The sequence below is a fragment of the Hesperophylax consimilis genome, chromosome 27, assembly GCF_061612785.1.
Source record: "Hesperophylax consimilis isolate HC1 chromosome 27, BYU_Hcon_1.0, whole genome shotgun sequence".
NCBI classification, from domain to species: Eukaryota; Metazoa; Arthropoda; class Insecta; order Trichoptera; family Limnephilidae; genus Hesperophylax; species Hesperophylax consimilis.
The window spans coordinates 20,510,466-20,537,214 of record NC_142862.1 but is presented as its reverse complement, the minus strand read 5'-3'; the positions used below and the strand labels follow the sequence as shown (position 1 = coordinate 20,537,214).

Here is a 26,749-nt window from a genome sequence, read left to right as displayed (position 1 = left end):
ACTGCGTGTATCGTCATGAGACACAATTTTAAATATTTTACAAATGTTCATTTTTAATGCTCATAACTTCGTTATTTTTTTTCATTTTTGTAGACATCGAAAAAATAATTTTACTGCCATTAGTAAAATTTAAATTCATAATATTTATTTAAAAAAAATGAAGACAACTTCATTGTGAATCTCTTACAGAAATAATTGGTTTTAACTCTTGCAAAAACAATCATTACAATATCATAAAATCTGGAGCTATATCGGTTTATTATTGATTCCTGTTAAAATAAATGTTTGCATTATGATATCAAAACATTAAATAACAATTAAAACATACTTTCTTAAAATCTAAATGATATTTGATTCTTTTGTGTGTCACAGGTAGAAGAAATACATTATTATCAAATTATATTTACCCAAGAAATTAAAAATTCATTACCGTATTCTCCGAAAGTGGAAAGCGATTAGATTTACCGTTATTGTAAAAATAGCATAATTATTGCTTGTTCTCTTTCTAGGAATTATGCTAGTGAAATGGGAAAAAATAAAGAACGATCCAAAAAGGAGCTATTCATTAATTTATATTGTATCTATTTATATAAGATCAAAGAGCGGAAAAAATGTAAATGTAGGAAAAAAATCAAATGTTCGCAATTAAATGCACCAAAATGCAAGGGTTTAGAAGAAAAGCAAGAAAATTGCAAGAAATATGCTTAAATAAAAAAAAAATCAAGATTGATGTAATTTTTTAATTGATTTTTATGTTAGGAATAATTGTGTTGGATATGGAAATTCTATAGTTTACTGAAGGAAATTTCAATAAAAGGAAACATTCATTGCATTTTTTAAAGTATAGAGAAAAGTAGATCCCGGGCTCAAGTTCCAGCGTATGGAAGTAAATTTATTTTATAAATTTGTGTTGTTTCACAATTTGTTCATTTTAATTTATAAAACCACTACAAATAGTACAAAATCATATTATCAAGTTGATATATAATAAAAAGAGGACATTTTCGACTGATCAATTGTACGAGGAGTCTCAATTATTCAATCTCCGTAAACTATTTTTACTTCAAAGCCTGAAATATGTCATGAAAAACCAAAAAAAATTTCAAAAATATGAACCCAAAATCAACTTTAGAAGAAATCATGTATTTTATACCCCACAAACCAATACCAAACTAATGCAAACTCACAGTAGCTTTTTTGGACCTCGCACTTTTAATCTATTACCAAAAAAAATTCAAGTAACAACTAAACTAGCGCAATACCAAAACGATTTAAAGTTGTGGCTGTACAATGCAAATGTTGAAGCATTATTCATTTAATTTTTACTTTTTTCTATTTTGTTTCTGTATAGTTATTATTATTTTATTTTGAGTTCTTTTAATTCGTATATTTATTATCTTACAATCTTTATTTTTACTTTGATTTATTTTTAATATGCACCTTGCACAATATTTTAGTTAATCTAATTACAAGTTTAATCTAATTACAATCCTACCGTTTTTCTTCATTATGCTTACTTTATTTTTAGGTACAAAAATCTAATGTATAAACTTATATTACCCACGCACAGGCTGCGCCTTAGTGGGTTCCCTTTCCTATTATTAAAACATGTAATGTCAAATATATAAATTGGGAAAAAATAAAGGATATAAAAAAAAATATATATATAAAATATACTTGTGACACGTTCTAAAGTGGAAGATACTCTCGGTATTGCCCTGATGTAAAACCACAATTCAGAAATGAAGCGTTGCTTGAAATGGCTTTAGTCGTATTTGGTGACCAGAACTTAATAGCCACGTACTTTCCTCTTCCCCATCTCCTTCCTCTCCCCACTTCTTTCAGCCTCACAACATACCCCAATTAAGGGTGCCATGGTCTCACTGGCTCCAGGCGGTTGGGTGCGGGTGCTGTTGGGACTCTTGTGCGGTATTCACCTAAAAAAGGTTATTAATATTTTTTTAAAACACAGTCTACAAAAAAGTATGAGGACAATATTAAAACTTTACTTTTAAATTATACCTTAAGTACTTTATGCAAAAAAAAAATTTTTTTTAATTTTCCAGGGTGATATTAATGACTTTGTCAGTAAACAAGTGTTTAAAAATAGAGAAACTTCTGTAGACAAATAATGAAATAAAAACTAATATGGCTATTTTATCTCCATATCACCTTCAAAAATACATTACACCAAGTACCGTGACTCATAATTCAAGATTATATGAGTCACAAATACATTAATAACGAATGCTATTATGCGGATTCCTAATGTTATTTTAATGATCCAGCCAAGCACGCGCAGAAAGAGACGGCGATATATTGTTATTCACGGTAAAGTAGCAGAAGACGATAATTTCTCTATTTATACAAGATACCATTCAACATTAAATCAGTCAATCAATGACATCGTAAGAAGACAGTCGCATTGTAGTGCACCTATTCAGTTTTAAAAAATCAAAAAGCTTAAAATATCAGTGTTTTCTGAAAGTTCGTGAAAAAAATATTTAGTTTTAAAATACAAAAGTGTGTTGTTGTGGTTTTGGAATTCAGTGTTGGATACTGTTGTAATGGTTTGTTTTCACTTTTTTATAACTATTGTCTTATTTTTAAGTTAATTTGGAAATACGAACCAACTAGGTTAATCACGAGCAGTATTATTTTTTGTTAGTAGCCACTAGCCTTACTCTTCCCTCGTTTTTCGATCGTGGCAATCATTATCCGGATATTATTCGAGAGAGTGGTATATTTATGTATTCGAGTTTCTAGAATGGCAACACGGAGCGAATGAATGGCGCCTGCCAATTGTTTTGTTGTGTAGTGAAAAATGGTAAAATATTTATGATAATACTGAAAAACCTGTGTCAACATTTGCTTTACCTGCACCTGCAAAGTGTATATTAAAGAAGTCCATTAGCTATACGCGACTCAATGCATATTTTTCCAACAATACGGACCATTAACACTGGTCACTTTGTGCGTGATGAAACGCACGGTTTTTAGTTTAATGACAGCTGTGTTTGATACTATTTTTTAACCGAAAATCGTCACATACATTGGTTTTGAATGTTCGTACCTGAAAATAATTTGCTTTTTAATTGTGAAATTGTTCATTGTTTTCGCATTCGCCTTGAGATATTTTCCTTTATCGTAAAATGAAATACTGCACAATGGCACTTTGCGAAGCTACATTCGATTCGCATGCATTCGCGGGGTCAACATAGTTCAGCAGAGCCACCTACCAAATCGGATATGAACTACCGATCATCCCATACAAAACGCATCCAATAATTTTTTTGGTGTTATTCTTATCAAAAATTGCTCTGTTATCATAGTTATAGTCTCTGCCGTCAGGGACGCTACTGTTCAAATGTCACTCGCGTAAAATCTTCCGGTTTTCTCATCTTTCGTGTTCGGTTAAATACAGTTTTGCTTATTTGAAATAACATTATCTGAGTCATACTACTTCCCTCGAGTTCGTCATAGGAAAATACGTAATTCCAAGATTCTAAAAAATAGTATGCGTGGTTCGATATCTATTGTGTTTGAGTTAATTACCAGTGATATTATGTACATTACCACAACATGTGCCGACAACATATTTTGTTCACTTTGTTTAGTGCCTTTGTGTATTGTTTACTTTAAAAATAATCATTATTAACAATTCTCAGAAACTTCACTACTGAAGTAACATAGTCTGTACAATCTCCATCACAACTTCACTCATGGGTAATGTTTCAACACCTATGATATAAATTTTTTTTTCTATTTTGGAATAACAATTTCTGAGGATAAGTGGTGAAAACAATACAGAACAACAACATTTCCTTCAATTATCAACGAAAACATCTGTGGAAATAACCTGAGATTTGCTAAAAACACATAGGTTTTCGGCTCTCCTCAAACATTTTGTATTTTGGAGTTGCATCCGTATGCTTCTCGGGTACAGATATTAATATTAGAATTTTAGATTACTGGACAAATCTACTTTTTTATTTCGCCGACTGTACTACAAAATGCAATGTACTGCTTTAAATCTGCTGATCGATCCATTGTACCCTCTCACCTTCTATCATGAATGATGCATGTAACAGAAATAAAACTTACAATAGAGCTTTTACTTGTAGGAACATTGATAATAGAAACATGGGAGATGGGCCGTGAACCATTATTAGCATGAAACCGCATGTTCAAAGTGTCGCAAACATCGTAACCATACTTCTGTTAATTGCAGCTATACACAATGGCACAACGCCATTGATTCTACGTACCCACCAAAAGGATACCTTTAATTGGCTCCGCCGCTTTGATAGTTTGTGCAGTTTGGTCGTAGCGCAGCGATAGTCAGGACCATATAAAATAATTATTATGTCATATTAATCAGCATTTGTTAGATGTGCAGCTGTCATTTGAATTATCCACAACTTATTCTAATAAATTATTTTTTCAGGCTTCCTCGGTTGGTCGTGGTCGAGGCTACGGTGGTAGAAACAAAGAACTCCGCAGGCCAGGACAGGTCACTGAACCCGACACCCCGACGCCTATTTCTCAGAGACTAATTGGAGCCGCTAGCGCCCCCAATGCACAGAGCCCCAGCGCCCATCACTCCGACATCCGTCCGTCCAAAAATCAAAAACCTCTGAATTTGTCCGGCCAAAAACCACCCCAAGGTTCATCGGGCAGTCAGAAACCTTCACAAAGTTTGTCAGGCAGTCAGAATGCCGGCAATTTAGCAGGCGGTCAGCAGAAATCTTCGCCGCCCCATCTTCCTCCGCAGCAATACAAATCGGCGAACATGGCGCAGACTACATACCCGTCAAACGTCCACGTTCTTAACAAGCCAAACGATCCGTCGGCCGGAGCGCCGAACTCCAGGAAGGTTTCTCAGGAGGAGAGGAACTTCTGCGGCACTGGCAGCCTATCTGATGAGAACAGCCAGTCGGTGCTGTACATTGATGAGAGATACGCATTTTTGATAAAGCAGGTTTGTTATTTATTTTTATTATATATGAATACTGCACAGGAGTCCGAACTACCCGAAGCCAGTGGGGCTATGACATCCCCAATTAGGGTATTTTGTGAGGGTGAATGTAGTGGGAAAGAGAAAGAGATGGGGAGGAAAAGGTTGGGAAGTACTTGACTGTAGATCTGGTCACCGAACACAGAATTTTTGTCTTTTACTGTCTCTTGACTCAAGTTCTTAAGGGTGCTAAGAAAATATAAGCAGCAATCAATTGCTAATTCATAGCTGTTGCATAATATATTTTTTTTTTCCTTTTTTGCCGCTCAAATTGTGATGGAAACACTACTACATTTATGTATTTTTTAATAAATAATTTTGTTTTTATTTGTCCTCAGGTGAGCTTGCTATCAAACCAGGATGATGGTATTTTGACCAATCAGAAGATACAACACATAGAAGGCATTCTCACAAAGACGTGCACACAACCACACATGTTAAGGTGACTAATTCTCCAATGTTCTGCCATAATAGATTATCAGTTGATAATTTTCAACCTTCCATTTTTTAAATCCATAAATTTTTGTCACTCCGCCAACTGCAAAATTATGCGTCAATTTGTAAACTCTGAACACAGCTAAAAACCTTGAAATTTTCATTTTATGGCCGATACACATAATCAAGTTTACCATCCACTTTGCATGAGACTTGATCTAATTTTCAGTTTGTCAATAGTTGCTACACAATTTGTCCATACTTGCCATACAGTTTGTCCATAACCTTAAATGTGTAATTGCAGACAAGCCCTGGACGCCATATCCTCAGCGGCCATCCTGGACTCGCGCATGTCCGCCCGCATCTCGCTGCTCTGCTGCAGTGTCTCATTCTCCCGCTCGCAGCTCCTGGGACACCGGCTGCATCACCTCTTCATCGAGTCGATGACGGACAAGATCGATGGTGAGTTTCGTTCAAACTCTTCAATTCCTCTTTCGGGGGTTTATAACAACTTGAGAAGCTGGGCCTGCTACCACAGTTAACCACAGAATAATTAATATTTTCACCTCTATGAAACCTCTATGGCCAACATATGCCAGCAACACAAGAGATATTTTCATTTTTTCAGAAGAGATGTTTACAAAATTTGAATACAAATTAACAATGTATTTTTCTTCCTTTTTAGGGCTGGAGATTTCCTTGGAAGGAGCGGACCAATATCTGGTCAATGCAGCTTCCTTGTTAGCCGATATTTACACAGGTAAATAAAATACAACGATTCGTCTTTGTGTTCAATATATATTTTTTATTCTTAGTTGTGATCAAATTCATGGTTATTATTTATGGTTGTCAAATGTGGCTTTTCCCCTCTAACTTATGAATGTATTTTTGTTGCAGATAGCAAGATGCTGGGTGGCGAGGAGTTGGTAACCCTGGCCAGGCTGATAGTGCAGGTCAGCATCGAGCTGTTGGAGTGCAACACACAACTGGCCCTGCGCACACTTAATGTCCAGGTAAGGCAATATATTTTGAAATTCAACACTTGATTCAACATTATTTTATTTCGAGTTACAATAATTACTGAGGTTACTTTGAGAGACGTGGAGAGAGAGGAGTGGATTCCACGCATTAGGGTTTCCAAGTGTCTGTTGTGTTATTTGTTGGTGTAGCTCTCTCACTGTCACTGTGTCTCCTACGATATAATAGGCCTACAATGGCAATGCCCTTACATTGCAATCTGCCATATTCCTCCGTGTCTTGTACATCTCCGTCATCTGTGAAAATGTCATATGTACTTACAATCTAATTTTGTTTATTCCAGCTGATGCAACACGGAAGGAAACTGTACCAGTACGTACCCGACAAGCTGGAGAGTCTCTCCATCAGTGCCCGCAAGCTTCTCATCTCCCGCCAGCCCCCCGCACCCAACTGCAAGATCTGGCTCATGCTGCTCTCCGACCAGTGCCTCTACAAGCTGGAGCCCCTGCCCAAGTACCTGCAAGACTTCTACGCCAGACACCTCGACGACTCTACGTCTTCCAATGACCAGCCCGACCTCCAGAAGGATCGCCTTCTTCAAGCAAAGCAGAAAGACATAAAACAAGATACACAGAATAAACCCGGAGATGCTAGAAGTAAAGACAATCGGACCAGGAAGTCAGATTCAAGCGATCGCTGGTCTACTCACAGCAACGGAGATAGAAATGTTGACCACGAATATTCCAAGTTTAAAGATGATGTTTTCGAAGAAAAAACCCCGCTCGATTCTTCATATGATAGCTCGGGAGTGTCAGACTCTAATTTCTCTGATAATAACGAGTATTGTAGCGTTAACGGTAGCGCTTTGAACTCTTCTTTCAATTCGGAAAGGAAACCTCGTCCCATACTGGGCGCTGGTTCCCGGATGGTTCAAAACAGCAATGTTAAAAGTGACTTTGATTTCAACGAACCCCCTCCCGGAATAATGGGTGTCAACGATCCGGAAGATCTGATTCCCAAGTTCTGCCCCAGCGTTCCGCCTCCCAACTTTGTGCCCAGAGTGAAACAAGCTACGTCCGCTAGCCAGGACAATACGGATTTCTGGAATAAACCTCCTCCTCCCATCAACACTGGAGCCAAGATGGAGAATGCGGCTCCTAAAATGCCTCCCTCAGCTTTGGCGGGAAGACTAGATCTCAATTCTTGGAGGCAGCAAGCCAACGGAGTCAGTGAAGAGGAACAATTCAGTAACCAACCGACCTACAATCAACACAGACCAAGAAAAGACTCGTTTGAAAATCAAGCTAATTTCTACACAAGTAGCAACGACAAGCAGCCAGAGTACTATGCGGATGAGTCAAAAGATTCCTCAGCTCATTTTCATTACGGGGGCGCCACAAATACCGCGGGATTACTAGAAAAGGTCAAAAGTGCTTCCAGTTTGGGAAAACAGATTCGTAATGATTACGATGGCGGTGATCTGGAGTGGAAGCAAGGCTGGAACGAGGAGACTGCAGCTGATTACGAAAACGAGGTCTTTGATAACTCAGGCTTGGAGTCCGAACAGCGGCTGGGAAGAAGCAATAGTGACTTGAAAGATATGAAGAATCCATCTTCCAGGATGAATAATTACGAGCCGCACAATGAATATGCAACTTACAGAAGTAATGCAGAGGAAGAAGACAACTATGATCATCACGAAGAGGGTTTCAAGAAGCTGCAGATTGAGACGGGGACACTGATGTGGAGTAAGAATGTTCCCGATGTTGGAGAAAGTGGCGATAAGTCAAGTGAGTTCGATAGGAATGGAGACAAAGGCCAGAGGAAATCCGGCTCGGGAAGGCTTCAGCAGAAGAGTGAGAAAGACAGAAGAAGCTCCGACACCCGACAGGACCGCAACTTCAACAGAGAACGCAAAGAGAATGACGAGAAAGACTCCAACTGGCGCCGAAGAGATTCCGACGAATCCAAGAACACCAGGAACTCAGAATCAAAACAAGATTCGGGAAAATGGAGCAATAAATCAAAGGATGAAGCGGAACGTGTCGAAGATTGGAACGAGGACGGGAACGAAAGGTCGGGATCAATTTCCGGGTCGACCACAGGCCTCCGGCGGGATCAGAGGGGATCCGGTAGGGTCAAACGAGATCCCATGGAATCCTCCAGATCTGCCAGCTACTGGACTCACGATGACAGATGCGATCGTGATTACGACGGGTGATATTAAATTAAATCTTTAACTTTAATCAAGTGGTTATAATGATACCTTTCTGAACTTAATAATTTCCGTGTGATGTTAAACTGAAGTGATTTTATAAACTTTGAACTCTTTGGATGTTAAACACTGAAGTAATTTTATGAAACTCGAAATACATTTGGATTTTATAAACTTTGAACTCTTTGGATGTTAAACACTGAAGTAATTTTATGAAATTCGAATTACATTTTGGATGTAAAACTGAAGTGATTTTATAAACTATGAACTCTTTGGATGTTAAACACTGAAGTAATTTTATGAACCTCGAATTACATTTTGGATGTAAAACTGAAGTGATTTTATTAACTTTCAACTATTTGGATGTAAAACTGAAGTGATTTTATGAACTTTGAACTCTTTCGATTTTAAATTGTCGAACAATCTCTCGAATTATTGTTTATGACCGATTTTAATGTTTTACAATTGAAGGTTGTGTATTACGCACATGCATTTCGGAGCGGCACTACCACGCACCGCTCAACACCGCTGCACAGAAAGGCCGCACAATGGAATGCGCTGCAAACCATAACCGTACTTTCGTGGCACGTGGAACTGCCGCTCCGAGGTGTACAGAGTCACCGAGCCTATTGGTAAAAATGTCATATATATTTATTATATATGTAATTACGGTTTGACAGACATAGCCCAAAATTATTGAATTAAAAAAAAAACAATCATCTGTTACAAAGTTTGTAAAAAACCTCTTTTTCATATATATGATAGATTTTAGAAATTAAGTAAATAATTTAACTTCATGCCTATATCTATATGGATAGGCAGAGAAGTTTAGGGCCATAATGTTTATCCTGCTCTTCAATTTGTTTTGTGGAGTTTTTTTTTGTACATCTGGCTAGATAATAATATAATTTTTCGACGGAAAACACGATTATGTATGGTTCTATAGCATACAGTGGTTTGTTTGTTTCTAGATTATAATATAGCTTTAATGTAACTATTTCTTACAAGAATTATGTTTGTATCTTGTAACACTAATGAAAATGACAATGCTCACTTGTCAACTAAAAAAAGTGGACACTTTTAAATGTATATTATTTGAAAACAATAATTTTAATGAATAATTTCGAGTTTTCTACATTATTTATTCATCACACATGGAATATCATGTTATACAAAATGCAATATTATTTTTTTGATTTAGAAAATTCCAAATCTTGGTCTGAAAATAGTTTTAATCAAGGTGTAGAAAAACATTTCGAGTGGAGATTTTTCCCCAGTCCGTTAAGCTTTTTCTTCTGTCTTGCATGTTTAACCTTATCTGCGCGGCTGGCTCATATGTGATCTGTGATCCATCAGCGGCTATCGCCGTAAGCGTATCTCGCGTATGGCGACAAATACGTATTACATTGTGTCAAAAATGTGCCACGTGATGCGATAGATTGCGTTGAAAAGGCCAGCTTTGTAAAGGTTAAAAATGAAAAACTGTGCATATTATTTACGTGTTATTTGTACTTCAATGTATGAATTAATTTAAATAATAGTCTATTTTATAAGTCCTTAAATTAATGGCGGCCATGAGGCTTACAGAAAAAGTAAAAATGATTATTTGTTTAATTTAAACGTGCCTATAATAACTAATATGAAAAATGTAACCTTCTATAGCAATAAGGTTATTATGGTATATCATTTTGAATGACTAGCTTTTAAGAAAAACATTGTTTTTTATAGTAAAAACAAAAAAATGTGTTATCTGTATAATTCATGTTGTACATTTTTTTAAATATGAAATCCTGCATAGTTACTTGATTAGCTAAAATGGTATACTGTATTTCAAAATGGCATAGTAAAATTATAATTTTGTAATTTTTTTGTGATTAAAAATCATGATTGTATTTGCTGAAATGTATTTGTGATTTTCTTTTATTTTTTATTAATTTTGCCCTGTGAACTGAAAAAAACAACTAATGTGCATATTTGGTTTGTGAACGATTTCATAGATGGCATCTCCATTCAATTTTTTATCATGAGATCAAAGAGAAATTTTTAAAACACAATTAATTGTTTTAGTGATTTATTTTTGGGTTATTATGCCGTGTTGCGCTACCTCTTTCTGTAGCCAACGTTTTGGACAGCATTACAGTGTCCATCATCAGAGCAGATGTGTGATGATGAACACTGTAAATAAATCTTAAATCATAACAGTTAATTGTGGTTTTTTATCGATCCTCTTCTATCTATATTTATATGTAAAAAATGGTGGCTTTTTATACAAATCTACAGTTTTATTGAGACATTGATGAAGTTTTTCACAATTGACCATCAAAGCAAGAGGAAGGTCACTTCCTACATGAGATTTCTAATCACCACCCCATCCCTTAAAGCAGAAATCCCTGATGCTTGATGAAATTTTGCACACAAGGAAAATTACTGTCAACAACTGATTTAAAACAACTCTGAGTAAAGACCGGGCAACGCCCGGGACTTTGGCTAGTTAAAAAAATACTAGTTTCCGTTGTGATTCTGTCTGTAACTTTGGTTCAATGAAATCTTGATTTGCTTTGAATTTTAGTGACATTTTTAAAATTGGAGCTGATTATTGCAATCGGTTAAGTAGGTACCAAAATAATTTTATCTCAATTTATTAATTAGAATAAGAAATACATATTTCAAATATGGATTTGAAATGTGTATTTTTTTTGTTAAATTTTTGACAAATGTCGTAATATTTGAAGTTTATTAACCTGAACCAATGGTTTTTATAAAAACTTTCAGCTTCGCAAATCCTACAATTATAATATTTCAAATTATAAAAATTACCAATAAATTATTGACCTAATTTTGGTAATTTAATTTTTAATGCTTAGTTGATTTTTAATGTTTTTAAATGAAACAAGTCTTTAATGTAATACATACTTTAAAATGTGATTTATTTTTGTTAAATTTTGTCAAATATTAAATTCTTCAACAGCCCAACAAATTAAAGTGGTGCATTTCCTCAACTTGTAGGCTTTATTTTGAAGTTGCTGTCCTTTTTAGGTCGACAGCCCATCACATCTGTGGGCGACCTACGTTTATCTTATTCAACCAAGGCCCCCATCCAATGCTATTAGAATTTCAATGGCCATCTTTTTGCCATGCTACGTCCCCAAAACGGTCCCACTTGAAAGTGGAGATTGTGACGTACCTTATATGAAATTAGCTCGTTTATTCTTTAGACGTGTGTTTCATGCACTGAAGAAAGAAGGTTTTACGTGTACTGATTCATATGAAAACTTTTGTACCAACCTAGCTGACAAAATTGATTATATCGACGGTCCCAAAAAAACAATTTTAGATGTGCAAATTTGTAGTTTTGCATTAGAGCTGTTTAAAGTTTAGTTTCGGCATTTTTACTGTTTTTGATGATATATTTCTCCAATTAAATAAATAGGCGTTAATGCAAAATATCAGTAAAAATGCAGAAAGAAACTTTAAACAGATCTACTGCAAATCTACATATTTGCACATCCGACATTGTTCTTCGGAACTATAGATATGTATCGATACAAAAATGATATTTGTAAATGTTTTTTTTTATCATTTTCAATCAAAGTGAGATACAACTGTCCTTACTTCGGGCACACAGACATGCCGACAAAGAACTTATATTGGTTTTATCTCTATACCACCGATAGTGTTATAATATATTTGCGTTATTAGGTCAATGTAATTGTATGATAAGTGCAGATATGAGATTTTTCTAGTCTACAGTTATACATAATTTAACATGTAAATTGAATCTAAATAAGTTATGCTGGATCGTTTGCTTTGATGGACCATCTTTAAATAGTATAAAACAACGTTGCTATCCCCGTCTCTCTGTTGTGCTTAGTTCTTCTAAATTACGCCACGGATTTTAATACATAATATTTCACTATCATTTAGAGATTTTCTTCTGGAAGGTTTACACATAATACATGCGTATTATATTTATAGACAGTAGAGTAAAGAGAAGCCGTGCCGGGCACACGTCAGTTAGTAGAATATAAAATAGAGTTGGATTAAAATGGATTTTGCTTTATGCTTCTGACAGACCACGCTATCATCTCGTGGCTTGGGCTATTTCAGCATATCGATATGTTGAAATAGGCCCAGCCATGATGCGTATAGCGTAATATGTCTTTACCCTAAAAACAATATATTTTTGAAAATAAAATATAATATTTCAATGATTTTTTTTTAAATGGTAGACACCATACCCCAAATATAAAAGTACTGTATGAAATTAATGCCTACTTTGTAATACAACTCCATAAAGTCAGTTTTGGGCCTGTAATCCTTTTCATAAAATATTCTTCAACGCAAGCGACGAGAAGATAAGAAAATAGCAGACTTGTAGCACATTCTTTAGACATATACATATTTATTGTTGGGACCTTCACAAAAAGATTGGTATATAATATTCATATATAATTATGTATCTGACAGCAATGCCTTGTAGAATGTACTATGCTTCCCGACGGAAGTATGTTAATAATGAAAGAGGTCACAAAACTTGATGAAATTACATTGAAAAATTAGCATTTTTGCACTTATCATATATGTTTATCTTTTAGTTGCTCAAATGCATTATCACACATACTCTCAGATACATGTCTGTGGTGGATGTTATAACTTACAATCATTATTATTACCATATAAAAAAAGCATTCAATATGTATGTATATCACAAAGCTAACTAAATTAATTTATAGAATAACAGTATGTACATCACAAAATATTTAATACGTAAATGAATTTTAGTTATGTGAAAAATCTGCAGACGCACAGATAAATCAGAAAGAGAGATTATTAGTATACATAATGGTGAACTGTTTGATTGTGCTATTCCAAACTAGTTTGAACCACTTGCGTAAATTACAATAAACAAATACATAATTTAATCTGCGTTCTAAAAAATGGTTTGCTTATAGCTGTCTTGTATTAAAACAGGTTATTGCATGGTAATTGATTTCTTTTTGATGTACTCTTTTTTTATACAGTTGTTTTTGTGTTGGGCTAGAATTAGTGCAGGTCGAGTTCGAATACCAAAGCAGGTACTGACTTAGGCCATTCATACTCGGAGATATTTACAAGCTAGTTGAGTTTTTCACGTCTGTCTGTCTGTGTGCTTAGTTCTTCTAAACTATGCGACTGTGTTTGATAGGGTTTTCATTATCATTTAGAGAATTTCTTCCAAAAGGTTTATATATATATAATACATGGATATTATATTTATTGAAAGTAGAGATAAGTTGAGCAACGTTGGGTAGACGTCAGCTAGTAACTATAATTTATCAGAAAGGATTTAGCGGAGATGGCATTGATTGAGGATGGAAAGAAAAGTCCATTTGACATCATTCTCATGTAGTTCTTGGCGGTGACGAAAGTCCTTCAATTAAAATTTATTCTGTTGTATCAGTGAACCCAAAATTTTCTTTTAGATCATTTTTTATGTTTGTAAATACAAAAAAAAAATGTCTTCGATGCTAGAGTCACTAGACATCGTATTAATTATGCAGCTGCACTTGAAAAAATGATTGAGTTCTGTATAATTCGGGTAGCACCGTGTACTGAAACCAGCCTTTAAGAGTAGCGTATTGGTAGGTTGGTTTCGTCACAGTCAAGTAAATATCTATACAGGGTGTCCTGGGTCAAAGTGCAGTAACTTCGGGAGGTGATTCTTCATGATGGTAGGAGCAAAAAAGATAAATAACTTTTTCCGAAATTCCAACTTTTTTTTCCATACAAAAAGACACACCTACTAAAAATCCTTAGTGAAGGTACACACTTACCCGATAAATTCGCTGTGTACTTGTCGAGCATGAGACTGGTGACATTGTTTATTATTACATCCACCTGCATTTATGAATGAATCTCTTGTTACGTAACGGGCGGCCTTCAGGCCCTCTAACCCATTATTGAGTTATGTAACCCACATGTATAGTGAGTACATGTGAGGTATTTGTTTATAATATTTCTTTAAAGTAAACAAATCACAGCTGTTCTGTTAGCAGCTGTAAAGCGCGGGGATGGCGGGTAGCGGGTGTTAGTTATTGGATCGGCCGGTCGATTTAAAATGATCCGAAAGCAATAATAATGCAGTACACACACGCCGGTGAAATTTTTCGCTTGTAGCTGAAAAGTACATGTAAAAGTTGAAATTTCAAAAATAGTTATTTATCTTTTTTACTTCTACCATCATGTAGAATTACTGCACTTTCACCCCGGACACCCTGTATAGCTTGTAAATATCTCTCAACAAATGGCCTAACTTGTTTTATAACTTTAAAAAAAAAATTCCTACTGACGATCACAATATATATTGACTTTATTAATTAGATTTAAATTTAAATAAGGAATATCTGGAGTGATTTATATTTAATTTAGTAATTAAATAAGATTTTTAATGAAATTCACATTAATTTAGATTATAACTTGTATGGATTCAGAGCTAATGTCATGTATATATTTGTCCCAAAGTTAGTCCTCTAATTTAAGTATCTTCTGCTAAGTTATATTATAACTATGAATAATTTAACACCATCCTGAATTATTGTGTTACACTAGTGTAAGCGGTGTACGTAAGCTAAGAGGTTATGTTAGCAAAAGAATAATTAAAAAAATACAATTTAAGAATGACAAAACTGAATAAATTGTGAGCAGTAGAATTTATAATAAAATTAGCATTGGAGTAATGCTGAAACAAATGTTTTTTAATGTTTTATTTTTGATTTTTTTATTTATTATGTTTTGTTTTAAGGCGATGCACTATGTACTGTGTAATATTTTAAATTGAGCCACTATCAATAACAACCCTTACGTAGATGGCGAAAAAAATATGGCCAAAAAGTGCCTTTTATTTTATTTTGTGGATGTTCAGGCATAAATATTTAATTTTTTTTCGATCATTTTATAATTTGCCACATTATACAATAAAATCATAACCGAAAATGGGTTCGTAAGTAGGAGATTTTGAACTTTAAAGCAGTTTTCATAGGCCTTTACATTATTTTTTTCTGGACTTATAAAAAGACTTATCTTAAAAATACTAGATTATTTCAAAGGCCAAGATGTATTCTACTCGCAGTATTTAAATAAAGCATCTGAAACATTTCTAGGTGACCAAATTTTCAAACCAAAAACACATGATTTTACATTACTACGTATGGCATCGCCTTAACATATTATTAAAAATATTTGAAGCTACGCTAGAACATGAATTATACATATTATTGTGTGCTCGGCGGTTTGCATGATATGATAGCCCCTCAGGCCTCTGACATATTTTGTCGGAATATTTCCGGAGAATTTTGAATGTATCCGGAAACTAAAAACTGTTTTTAAAAGGTGATGAAATATGCATTAAAATTTTATTATTTGAAATAAACATAATTTTTGAAATATAAATTTTTTTAATGCAAACATGAAAAGTTTTAAAAATGCCTCACCTTACTTGTTGTCGTCTAAACACTGACGAAAAAAACACATTTTATTAGACAAATGTGTTATAAGTTTTACTGTCACCTCATTTTTTTTCATTTTGTATAAAAAGTTTCATAAATTGCAGTCAGAACTTTTGGTATCATAGAGGTGTACATTTTAATTCTTCTGTGGTTAACTTTTAGATTTGAATATAAAGCATGGTGTTTACTCTTTCTAACACCGTTTAGATCATATTTCTAATCATGACAGAAAGGGAGACAATTTCTATGAAACCATTATAAGCTGTTTTCAAAAGCTAACAAATTAGGGCAACGATATTGTTAACACCGATGTAAATGAAATGCACGAAGATAAATATAAAAAGAAGACTTGCATTACGATTCGATAATTATGTACATACAGTTGGGACCTTTACAAAGAGATTGGTATATAATATTCATATAAAAACATTGAATAATTCCCTCTTTTCTGCCGTTGAAATGAGGCGGGCGCAAAAGGTAGAACTACCCATCCCGCAGTTAAGCATCAATTGACGGAACGGGTAGAACTACCTTTCCCGGCCGAAGTGTGTTCGACACTTGAAAATCCATGTCCAGACTTTCTCTAGGAGCACAAATTATTAATTATCTTTTGTAGAAAATTCTCATCATCGCTCTGGAACAAACACATCATTGTAAGGTTTTAAAGGTCTCCGAGATTACAATGAGCTGGACGTGTACAGGGCCAGCTCTAAGCCAAACGGCGCCTGATCCTAGTAAAAATCTCTAAGGCTCTGTGTTACCACAATTATTATTTACATCCATTGCGAACACCCTTGAGGTGATTTTCTCACTAAAACGGCGCTATACAAGTAATCCAATCATTATTATTGATAAAAGACGGCCGGCGTGGTCTAGTGGTATACGCTTTCGACTACAGATCCGAAGGTCGCGGGTTCGAACCCGGCGTGCGCAAATAAATTTTATTTGATTAATTTGTGTTTTTTCACAATTAATTCATTTAAAATAATATATAGTATATTTGCGGCACGTTCCAGAGTGGAAGATACTCTCAGTATCGCCCTGGTGTAAGACCACCATTCAGAATTGAAACGTTGCTTGAAATGGCTTTAGCCGTGTTTGGTGACCAGATCTGAATAGCCAGGTACTTCCCCACCTTCCTCTTCCCCATCTCCCTCCCCTCCCCAATACCCTCAGCCTCACAACATACCCCAATTGGGGATGCCATAGTCTCACTGGCTCCAGACGGGAGCAGTTGGGACTCTTGTGCGGTAATACTGTAAAAAAAAAAAAAAAAAAAAAAAAAAAGAGAGATGGTGCAAATAATGTTGTATTTTCCAGGAATTCAATCTAAGAGTACTATTCTCTTTTTATCCTACACAATACTGAGGCCAATGGTGCGGGGTTTGAACCCTTTAAACCCCCTTGCCTTGGTAAGTCAGTACTCAGAGGGGACTCCTATAGCGCCTGCACAGGACTGGACCTGTGTGTAGAAAGATTGGCAGATGACAGGATGCCACAAATTAAGACTGGGTGCCCCAGTGGAAGCAACCCAGATACAGACCGAGATTTTGCGCAGGACGGGAAGGACTGAGAACTGGAGGCGAGATTCCTGTCTTCATTTTCTTTTCTTAGTCTGTTCATAATAATAGCTAATAAATAATACTCAAATAAAACAACGCAACATAAGTAAATGCATTTTATTGTTAATAATTTAGTGGTAACATTAAACATACTTTGATGTGAAGCAGTATCATATGGACTCAATACTGGATGTCAATAAAAAACAAAAACAAATAGGAACAATCTAATCCTGTCTTCAAAAAGAAGACTGAAATGATTGTAAAGCAAATTTAATCCTTAGAGAAATTCACGAAATGATTATTATGACATTCAATACTTTAGTGACAATCTAATTGAAACAGAAGCCTGTCAACTACTTCAACAAAACATAAATATCTATTTACTAGCTGACGTTTACCTGGGGTTGCTCGACTTTTCTCTACTTTCAATGAATATAATATCCATGTATTATATATATATATAAACCTTACGGAAGAAATTCTCTAAATGATAGTGAAAACCCTACCAAACTGCGTTTCATAGTTTAGAAGAACTAAGCTCACAAACAGACAGACGCGGATAGTGACTTTGTTTTATACTATTTAGGATATAAAGAAGAGTGTCTGTTGCAGCTAGGCAGCGCGGACTTGATTTTTATACAAATACACAGTTTAATTCTGATATCAATGAAATTTTGCACACTTGACCTTCAAAACATTTTTTGAAAAAACAAGCTTTCGATAAGGTTGATCACTAAGGATGGGTTGTTTCGGAAAATTTGAACAATTCATCAAATTTCAAAGTTCATTTTCGGGTTCTGTGAAAGATTTATTCAAGTTCTGTTTTTATATCATTGTAGGCTAGTTGCTTGACAAAACTGAAATAAAAACAGAACTTGAAAAAGTCTTTCACAGAACTTGAAAATGAACGTTGAAATTTGATGAATTGTTCAGATTCTCCGAAACAACCCGTCCTTAGTGCTCATAAGTAGGCTTGAAGAAATTGGTTTTTCCGAAAACTTAATAAAACTCTTTGCTAACTATTTAAAAGAAAGGGAACAATTCGTTTCCTATGGTGGTTTTAACTCTAACGCGTATCCTACAAACTCAGGTGTGCCGCAGGGTTCCAATTTAGGACCCTTATTGTTTCTAATTTTTATAAATAATATTCGGGGGAAAATCAAATTCGTCCGTTTTTTACTTTTTGCAGATGATATTAAACTGTTCTTAAGAATAAGATCATTAGAAGACTGTAAAAAGTTCCAGGAAGATATAAATGCAATTATTGACTGGAGTATTGACAGCAAACTCGGTTTCAACTTCCAAAAATGCTCATTTATGTGTTCTACGAGGTCACAAAAGATCGTATATTTTAATTACAAAATGAAAGATACATCACTGAAGCATACGGTGACTTATAAGGACTTAGGAATTGTGTATGACGCTCGCTTAACATTTCACGCTCACATTGAAAAGATCTGTAAATCAGCTACAAGAATGTTAGGTTTTGTCATACACAATTCAAAGGAACTGACAAACCTTGCAGTCATTAGGCTGCTTTACTTTAGCTTAGTGCGTAGCATTCTCGAGAGTGGATCTCAGGTATGGGGGCCAGAGGACACTGTCTACGTACTAATGGTCGAGAAAATACAAAAAAAATTTTTACGATACCTCTATATGAGAGAGTTTGGTTTTTACCCATGGCTGTTTCCAACAGCATTTATCTCGGGAATGCTATATTACATATACATAGAATGCTATCTGCAGCCTTAGTTCCAGACGGGACGTCGCATTATTGTTGATGGCTTACAAGCTTCTGAATGGTTTACTATCAATTCCAGACATTCTGTCAAAAATAGGACTTTATGTCCCGGATAATTTCACGAGAGGCCGCCAACACAGGCTTTTAATTCTTCCCAGGTCCAGAACTAACTTACCAATGGTGATGCCCCTGGGAAGACTCACTAGGTTAATTAACTCCCTTCCAGCTAACTTGGATATTTTCCATATGTCCTACAACGACTTTAAGCGCGAAATATTGTATTTGTTTTAACTGTATACTTATGTATAATTTTTTTTCCATATTTTGTTTACCGCTTTTGCATATGTTTTAACTGTATACTTATGTATAAAATTTTCTTCCATAATTTGTTTACCGCTTTTGCAATGTATTGGTTTTTGTACTGTTTTTGCAAATAAATAAATAAATAAAACAAGAGGAAGGTCATTGTCTATGTGAGATTTCGAAAAACTCTCCATAAAGCCCGGACAACGCCCAGGACTTCAGCTAGTATAATATATTTTTATTATGCTCACAATAAAGACAAATTCAAGTAGGTACTTATCCAAAATTCGAGTAGATACTTATACAAAATTCGAGTAGGTACTTATCCAAAATTCGAGTGGGTACTTATCAAAAATTCAAGTAGGTACATATCCAAAATAATAATTTTTTATTTTCATATTGTTTTTCTTTATTATTCTGCAGATAAAATATACAGAAGTTTGCAAAATAAATTATGTTAAAAATAAATAAAATACTAGTAGGTGATATCACAAAGATTATTTCTAAATTGTGTATGTATTAGTACATTCTCTACGGTTCCATGATAACTCAATACAACGACAATTCAACACACCATTAAATTGTGATATAAAGTCAACTGGTTAACGTAATGTACGTTATAATCTAGGCGTTCATCGATGCAGATTCAGATGGCGTAAATTTAATTATTTTACGAAAATACACTTTTTGCAAGTTTAAATTTTAAGATGAATTATTTGTTTGCACCCGTACGTATGAGATATGCATGTGAATAAATAGTTTTGTTACAATACAATATTGTATTTGTATGCAGTACACATATCAGTGACTATTCATAAATCGAATTAAGCGATAGTACACATATCAGTGGCTATTCATAAATCGAACTCAGCGATACTACGCATATTAGTGACTATTCATAAATCGAACTAAGCGATAGTACACATATCAGTGACTATTCATAAATCAAACTAAGCGATAGTACATATATCAGTGACTATTCATAAATCGAACTTCTTTCTTGAAAGAATTGCGTTCTATACCCTTAAGAAGAGATGGAAAAAAAAACTAGCCTTACTTAGTTTTTATTTCATCACTTTTCATGACTTTATATCACTTTTTAAAGGTGTGTTGAACTGTCATTTTTATGAGTTATCTGGTCACCATTCACTACAAACATACTAAACTTCTGATAGAAACATTTTCATAAAACAATTATTATTAACACATTTCTGGCGGGTATTTTTTGTGCTGGCGCTACGTTGTCTCTGGGTGAAAATAAAGGTCCTGCGTGGATTTTTTTAATTTGTTTTAAATCGCTATATCTACGAAAATAATTAAAATATTTTTAAAAAAATTTCTACGTAGTAACTGAGAATACCCAAGCTATAAAAGTACTAAATGAAAATCGAATATTAATTAAAATGCAACTCAATTAACCTTGTAATATGTTTATTACGATCCGCCTGTCGGTATTTACCCATATCTGCTTTCTTAAATTACGCCCGACATCTCTCGCTCGCTTGCACATAGGAGTTGAGTGGGGCGGAACAGAGATAGAGATTCGAATCAGGTGTCACGGTCATAAAAACCCTCATTCCAGGAATTGAATTATTACAATAACAAACAATATACAGGGTTTTCCAATAAGAGGTGTTATTTTGATATTCAATCGTAAAAGATCAATGGTTTCGTTGCTTGTGTGGCACGTAGCGCCATCTTGTTGAAAGTAAACGTTGTCCAGATCAATACCATCCAATTCCGGCCATAAAAAATCATTAATCATCTCTCGATAGCGCAATCCATTCACCGTAACTGTTGCTTCGGCCTCATTTTCGAAAAAGTAAGGTCCAATGACTCCGCCGGACCATAAACCGCACCAAACAGTCACACGTTGAGGATAGAGAGGCTTTTCAACAATAACTCTTGGGTTTTCCGAACCCCAGATGAGGCAATTTTGCTTGTTGACGAAGCCACCGAGGTGGAAATGGGCCTCATCACTCAAGATGATTTGCATTTGATTCACTCAAGTGAATTTTAATAATTTCAATGCATTGTTGAAACGTGTATCGTTCCATTTTTATTAATGGCGTAGTTTCTACTTGTCAAATGTCAAAAAATGACAGCTTCAAAAGTAACATCTACCGAAATAGCGGGCTATTCAAAATAACACCTCTTATTGGAAAACCCTGTACTATCCTTTTGTTGAAATATCTATGAAAACGAAAAGCACAAAGATAAATATAAAAAGAAAACTTCCATTATGATTGAATAATTTAATTACATATAGTCAGGACCTTTAAAAAAGAGATTGGTAAATAATATTCATATAAAAACATTGAATAATTCCCTCTTTTCTGCCATTGAAATGAGGCGGGCGCAAAAGGTAGAACTACCCTTCCTGGCGTTGCATCAATCGACCAAACGGGTAGAACTAACTTTCCCGGCCGAAGTGTGTTAATAAACAAATAATAATTGATTCTATTTTAAAAAGTAAATATTATGTAATATTTTCGTTAGTAATAACTTGTATAAAATAAATAAATTATAACATTACGCTTCATATAATATGTATTACATACATCAATGTATAACATTTGTGTTCACTATTTCCTGTACATTCTAATTGCAGTGTGCTACACTAGCGCCTCCCAGTGGTACGAGTTGTGTTAATTTTATACTAGTGACCAGAGTTGCCATCCAATACAATTAAATACTGCCAATAGTTTACTGGAGTTAATTATAATTACATATTATTAATTTTTATTTATTAATATTCAAGGGTATTTACCATTACATAAAAAATAATATAAATAGGCAATCCAGTAAAAATGTTGTCAAAGGATATAAAATATATAGAAGATAATAAAACATTTATTATTATTTATAAATAATATATATACACAATAAGATCGTCAATTTTTATTTATTCATTTTTGGTTTAAATTCGAGTATTTTGCTATGAAATAATAGCAATAAGCAGTAATTTTATTAATTTAATAGTGTAAATAAAATTATTAAAGATAACAAATGAATAATTTATTTTAAAAAAATAACAAAAAGCTGCAATGTAACAACAACCATGTAAAGCAATATTGAAACAGTGCTGTCATTCAAAAGGTTTCTTGAAACCCGTTTATGAAAGAAAAATAAATCGGAAACCCGTTTATTAATATTTTGCTATGAAATAATAGCAATAATTAGTCATTTTATTAATTTAATAATGTAAATTAAATAAAATAAATAATCTATTTAGAACAATAACAAAAACCTGTAATGTACAAAAATAACAATGTAAAGCGTACTTGAAACAGTGGTGTGATTCAAAAGAATTCCAGAAATCCGTGAAAAAAAAAATGGAAACCATTAAAAAATGTTTTCATAAATAAACTTCTGCTTCCCTGTAACGTGTATAATGTATGTGATGTATAATATGGCATTAGCTGCACGGTTAAAATAAAATAATAAATAATTTTGGCGCTAACAAAAAATTGTCCAAAGAAGCGAAGTTAGCAGTCCACAATGGAGTGCTGGTACCTACCTTGATGTGTGGAAGTGAGGCTTGGAACTGGCAGAGAAAGGATGAAAGTAGATTGAATGCTGTTGAAATGAGATCCCTGAGGCGTATGTGTGGTAAAACCATGTATGATCGTGTGAGGAATGTGGAGATCCGCAAAGAGTGCAAGGCTGATGTAAGCGTAATTAGTAAGATTAAGAAAGGGACGCTTAGTTGGTTTGGGCATGTAGAGCGAATGAGCGAAGAAAGGAGTGTAAGGAGGATGATGCAAATGCGAATGGTAGCAGAAGTCGGGGACGCCTGAGGAAGACATGGCACGATCAAGTGAATCAGATACTCGAGTCGGGCCATGTCAAGAGCCAGAATAATAGAAGAGTATGTATGAGACGATGTATGAATGTGAATGAGGCAAGAAGTGTGCGCCAAGACTGAGTTGTTTGGCGGTCCGTCCTCTCTGCCTACCCCTGCGGGAAACGGCGTGATGGTTAGTTAGTTAGTTATTTTTGTAACTACAGCATGTATTGGAAGATTTTTTGTCGAAAATTTGTTGAAAAACTTTATGACTTTGAGGTGATTTTATAACTAAGCAGCACTGTATAAAATTGTCTATTTTATTGGTAACTTAATAATAATCTTAATAATGTATTCAGATACTATTATCATTCCATTTTACTTAAAACATAAATAAATAATATATTATATTCCAAAAGTAAAATACTAAAAATTGTAAATTTAGTACCTAGGGCAAGTGCAAAAATAAATCACAAAAAATCACGCCAAAACTTTTAGAAGCTTTTAAAGAATTTTCTACTTATAAATAAATAGCCACAAAAACACATTTATAAAAAAATAAATTATTATATACTAATAAATATCAGGTGGCTATTGAATAGATTTTTCTACTGAGAAAACGAAAATGCTCAAAAAATAAATAGCAACCATATTAATTTTTTAAATTTTACATGGTTGCTCAAAGGAACAATTTTCACAGTTAATAAAAAAATAATTCAATTTCTAAAATATTAAAAAGTAAATGTAATGCGTTTAAATAATTTCTACAGTTTTTAAAACACGATAAAGAAGTTTTAAAAATCTCTCAGTAAATTTAAAAAATCATTCAAGTGGCTCATCACACCACATAAATAATAATCATTACTTGTTAACTTTTGATATGAATATCTTTGCCAGCATTATAGGTATCGCAGCAGAGTTGACACTAACACAGATGCATTGCTTGCATACATCATGTTTTACACTAAACTTCTAAAACATTCAAATTTATACAACTTATACCAATAAAATTAGTAAACTCAAGACATGTTGAAGAGATCTCATAGTAGCAAGCAAAAGATTATAGACAGCCCTGATTTACTTAGTCTAATTACCTTTCATATACCAACTAGAATTGGAACAACAATATCACAGTCCTGACTCAGTAGTCAGCTAGATACTTGCTTTTATAATACTTAGATTGCATGCAGTTGGCAATAATTTTTCAGAAATAAAAGTTGGGTTCAACTGCACGGAAGTTAGTTACAAGAAGGCTATAATAACATATCTCATAAATAAATATTAATGTTAGCTTTAATTATTCTTTTGTGTGTGTTCCATTTTATAATTTCTTTAACAAATTTTACTTATTATTATAGTATAGTATATAGTGTTTATAAAAGCTTGTATGGGCGTATAATATTATCAAAGATACGGTAATTGCCGTCCTTTTCGTTTAGTACTAAGCTGTCATGCATCATGTGAGGTTGTGTGCTGTATCTAGCCAAATTGCGTAAGTGAGTGCCATAATGCCCTCATGTGTGATGAGAAAGTGTTTCCACTACTCGGCAAATACTAGAAAAAGGCAAGGAATGACATTTTAATCGTAAATACACCCAATTAATTATTATTTTGATTGTTTAAGCGCTGTTAGAGATAGCGATCGTAGCAACACATACGTATGAAAAGGACAACCTACTGGCAGTAGGTCGTCTCATACAGCATTCCATATACGTCTTAATATAAGCGAGTAAGCTTATTGTCATCTCAATCACAACCCGTGATATAGACTGTAGTATTCAACGCAACTTTTAAGTACGTAAACGCTGCTCGGTCCTATTTCTCACTCATTCGTACACACATATTCTTTGAATGTCTATCTTTGTCATACATGAATGGACATTTGAATTAAGAATTTACTAGAAACGTTGGTGTTTGTTTCTCGCCACATTTTGTGTTCATTTTGGGAGACAATAACACGTGTCTATGTGTCTGTAATGTCATTGACATATATATTTAGTTATACCTTTTTCGTTAATAACATTAAGTAGGATTAATTCTTGGTATGTCAACGCTAAATTTTCGCCATCCATTAGCTGATTCTGTTTTCGTATTAACTGTTTTTTGCAAAATTATGTTATTGTAAATGGTACCATCTTACCAGATAATGTGTTTTTACATTTACAAAAACAGTGTTTAATCCACCAAAAGTGGTTTCCCCAGAATAGATTAAAGAAATGATTGAATGAATGTTTGTGCCTTTTGACAACAGCGGCACACAAGAGGGTTTTTACTGTGAGAAGTGTATATGGCCTCCGTGGTTGAGGAGTAAGGCTCGACTAGCAAGCTGGAGGTTGTGGGTTCAAATCCCGGTACGCGCAAGTAGATTTTATTTGAAGAATTTGTGTTATTTCACAATTTATTAATTAAAAATAATATATAGCTAGTATACTTCCAGAACGTTCCAGAGTGGAAGATACTCTTAGTATTGCCGTGGTGCAAGACAACCATTCAGTATTGAAACGTTGCTTGAAATGGCATTAGCTGTGTTTGGTGACAAGGTATGAATAGCTAGGAACGCTCTCATCTTCTTCTTCCGCATGTGACTACATTCAGCCTCACAAAATACCTCAATTGGGGATACCATAGTCTCACTGGCTCCAGACGGTTTTGAGCAGTTGGAATCAGTGGCGGCTTGTACTAACAAAAATGGGTGGTGCGCTAAAAATACTGCCAGTCTATCCGTATGTCAGGTCAGATAAACCTTCAGCAGACACTAGTAAATAGCAATTTTTAAGCATATACCGACAGGCTGGAGTGTTCGGTATGCGAGCTGGAAACGAAAGTGGCGCCATCTCGCCGAAGAGTTTAAGAGACATTGGCGAGCGACATTTACGTTTCAGAGAAATTTCAATACTATTGTCAGCATCCACGCTCTTAGCGTATAGATAATGGATGTTCCCGGCACCGCTCACACCACGTGACTTATGACACGTGATACAAAGAACGAAAATTCGTGCCGGTTGAATTTAACTTAATTCTTATGGTATTCTTAGAGTAATAATATAATATTACTTTTATTACTGTTATTTGCTTTGATTTTCGGTGATATTATTATCGGTTGAAAATTAGTATTTTTAGTTGAAGGAAATTTTCAATCCAAAGCTCCTTAGCCGCCACTGGTTGGAACTATTGTGAGGTTTCACAAAAAAAAATTTTTTTTAAACTACATGCATATGCACCAATAC

The 26,749-nt window shown here is 34.4% G+C and overlaps 1 protein-coding gene across 2 annotated transcripts; it reads left to right on the top strand.

Annotated features, from left to right (window-relative positions):
• Positions 1–2,682: 2,682 nt before the first annotated feature.
• Positions 2,683–17,782, top strand: LOC149410731 (uncharacterized). Of its 2 annotated transcripts, XR_016305005.1 has the most exons (8): positions 2,683–2,827; positions 4,448–4,981; positions 5,356–5,459; positions 5,757–5,914; positions 6,138–6,212; positions 6,350–6,465; positions 6,774–13,627; positions 17,450–17,782. XR_016305005.1 is itself a non-coding variant. In XM_089648454.1 (7 exons), exons 1-7 carry the CDS (start codon positions 2,825–2,827, stop codon positions 8,649–8,651), a joined length of 2,868 nt encoding a protein of 955 aa, XP_089504580.1. In that variant the 5' UTR covers positions 2,683–2,824; the 3' UTR covers positions 8,652–16,017. The 2 variants fall into 2 exon arrangements, 1 of the variants encoding a protein (XP_089504580.1); XM_089648454.1 differs by lacking the exon at positions 17,450–17,782 and having other exon boundaries at positions 6,774–16,017.
• Positions 17,783–26,749: the final 8,967 nt, after the last annotated feature.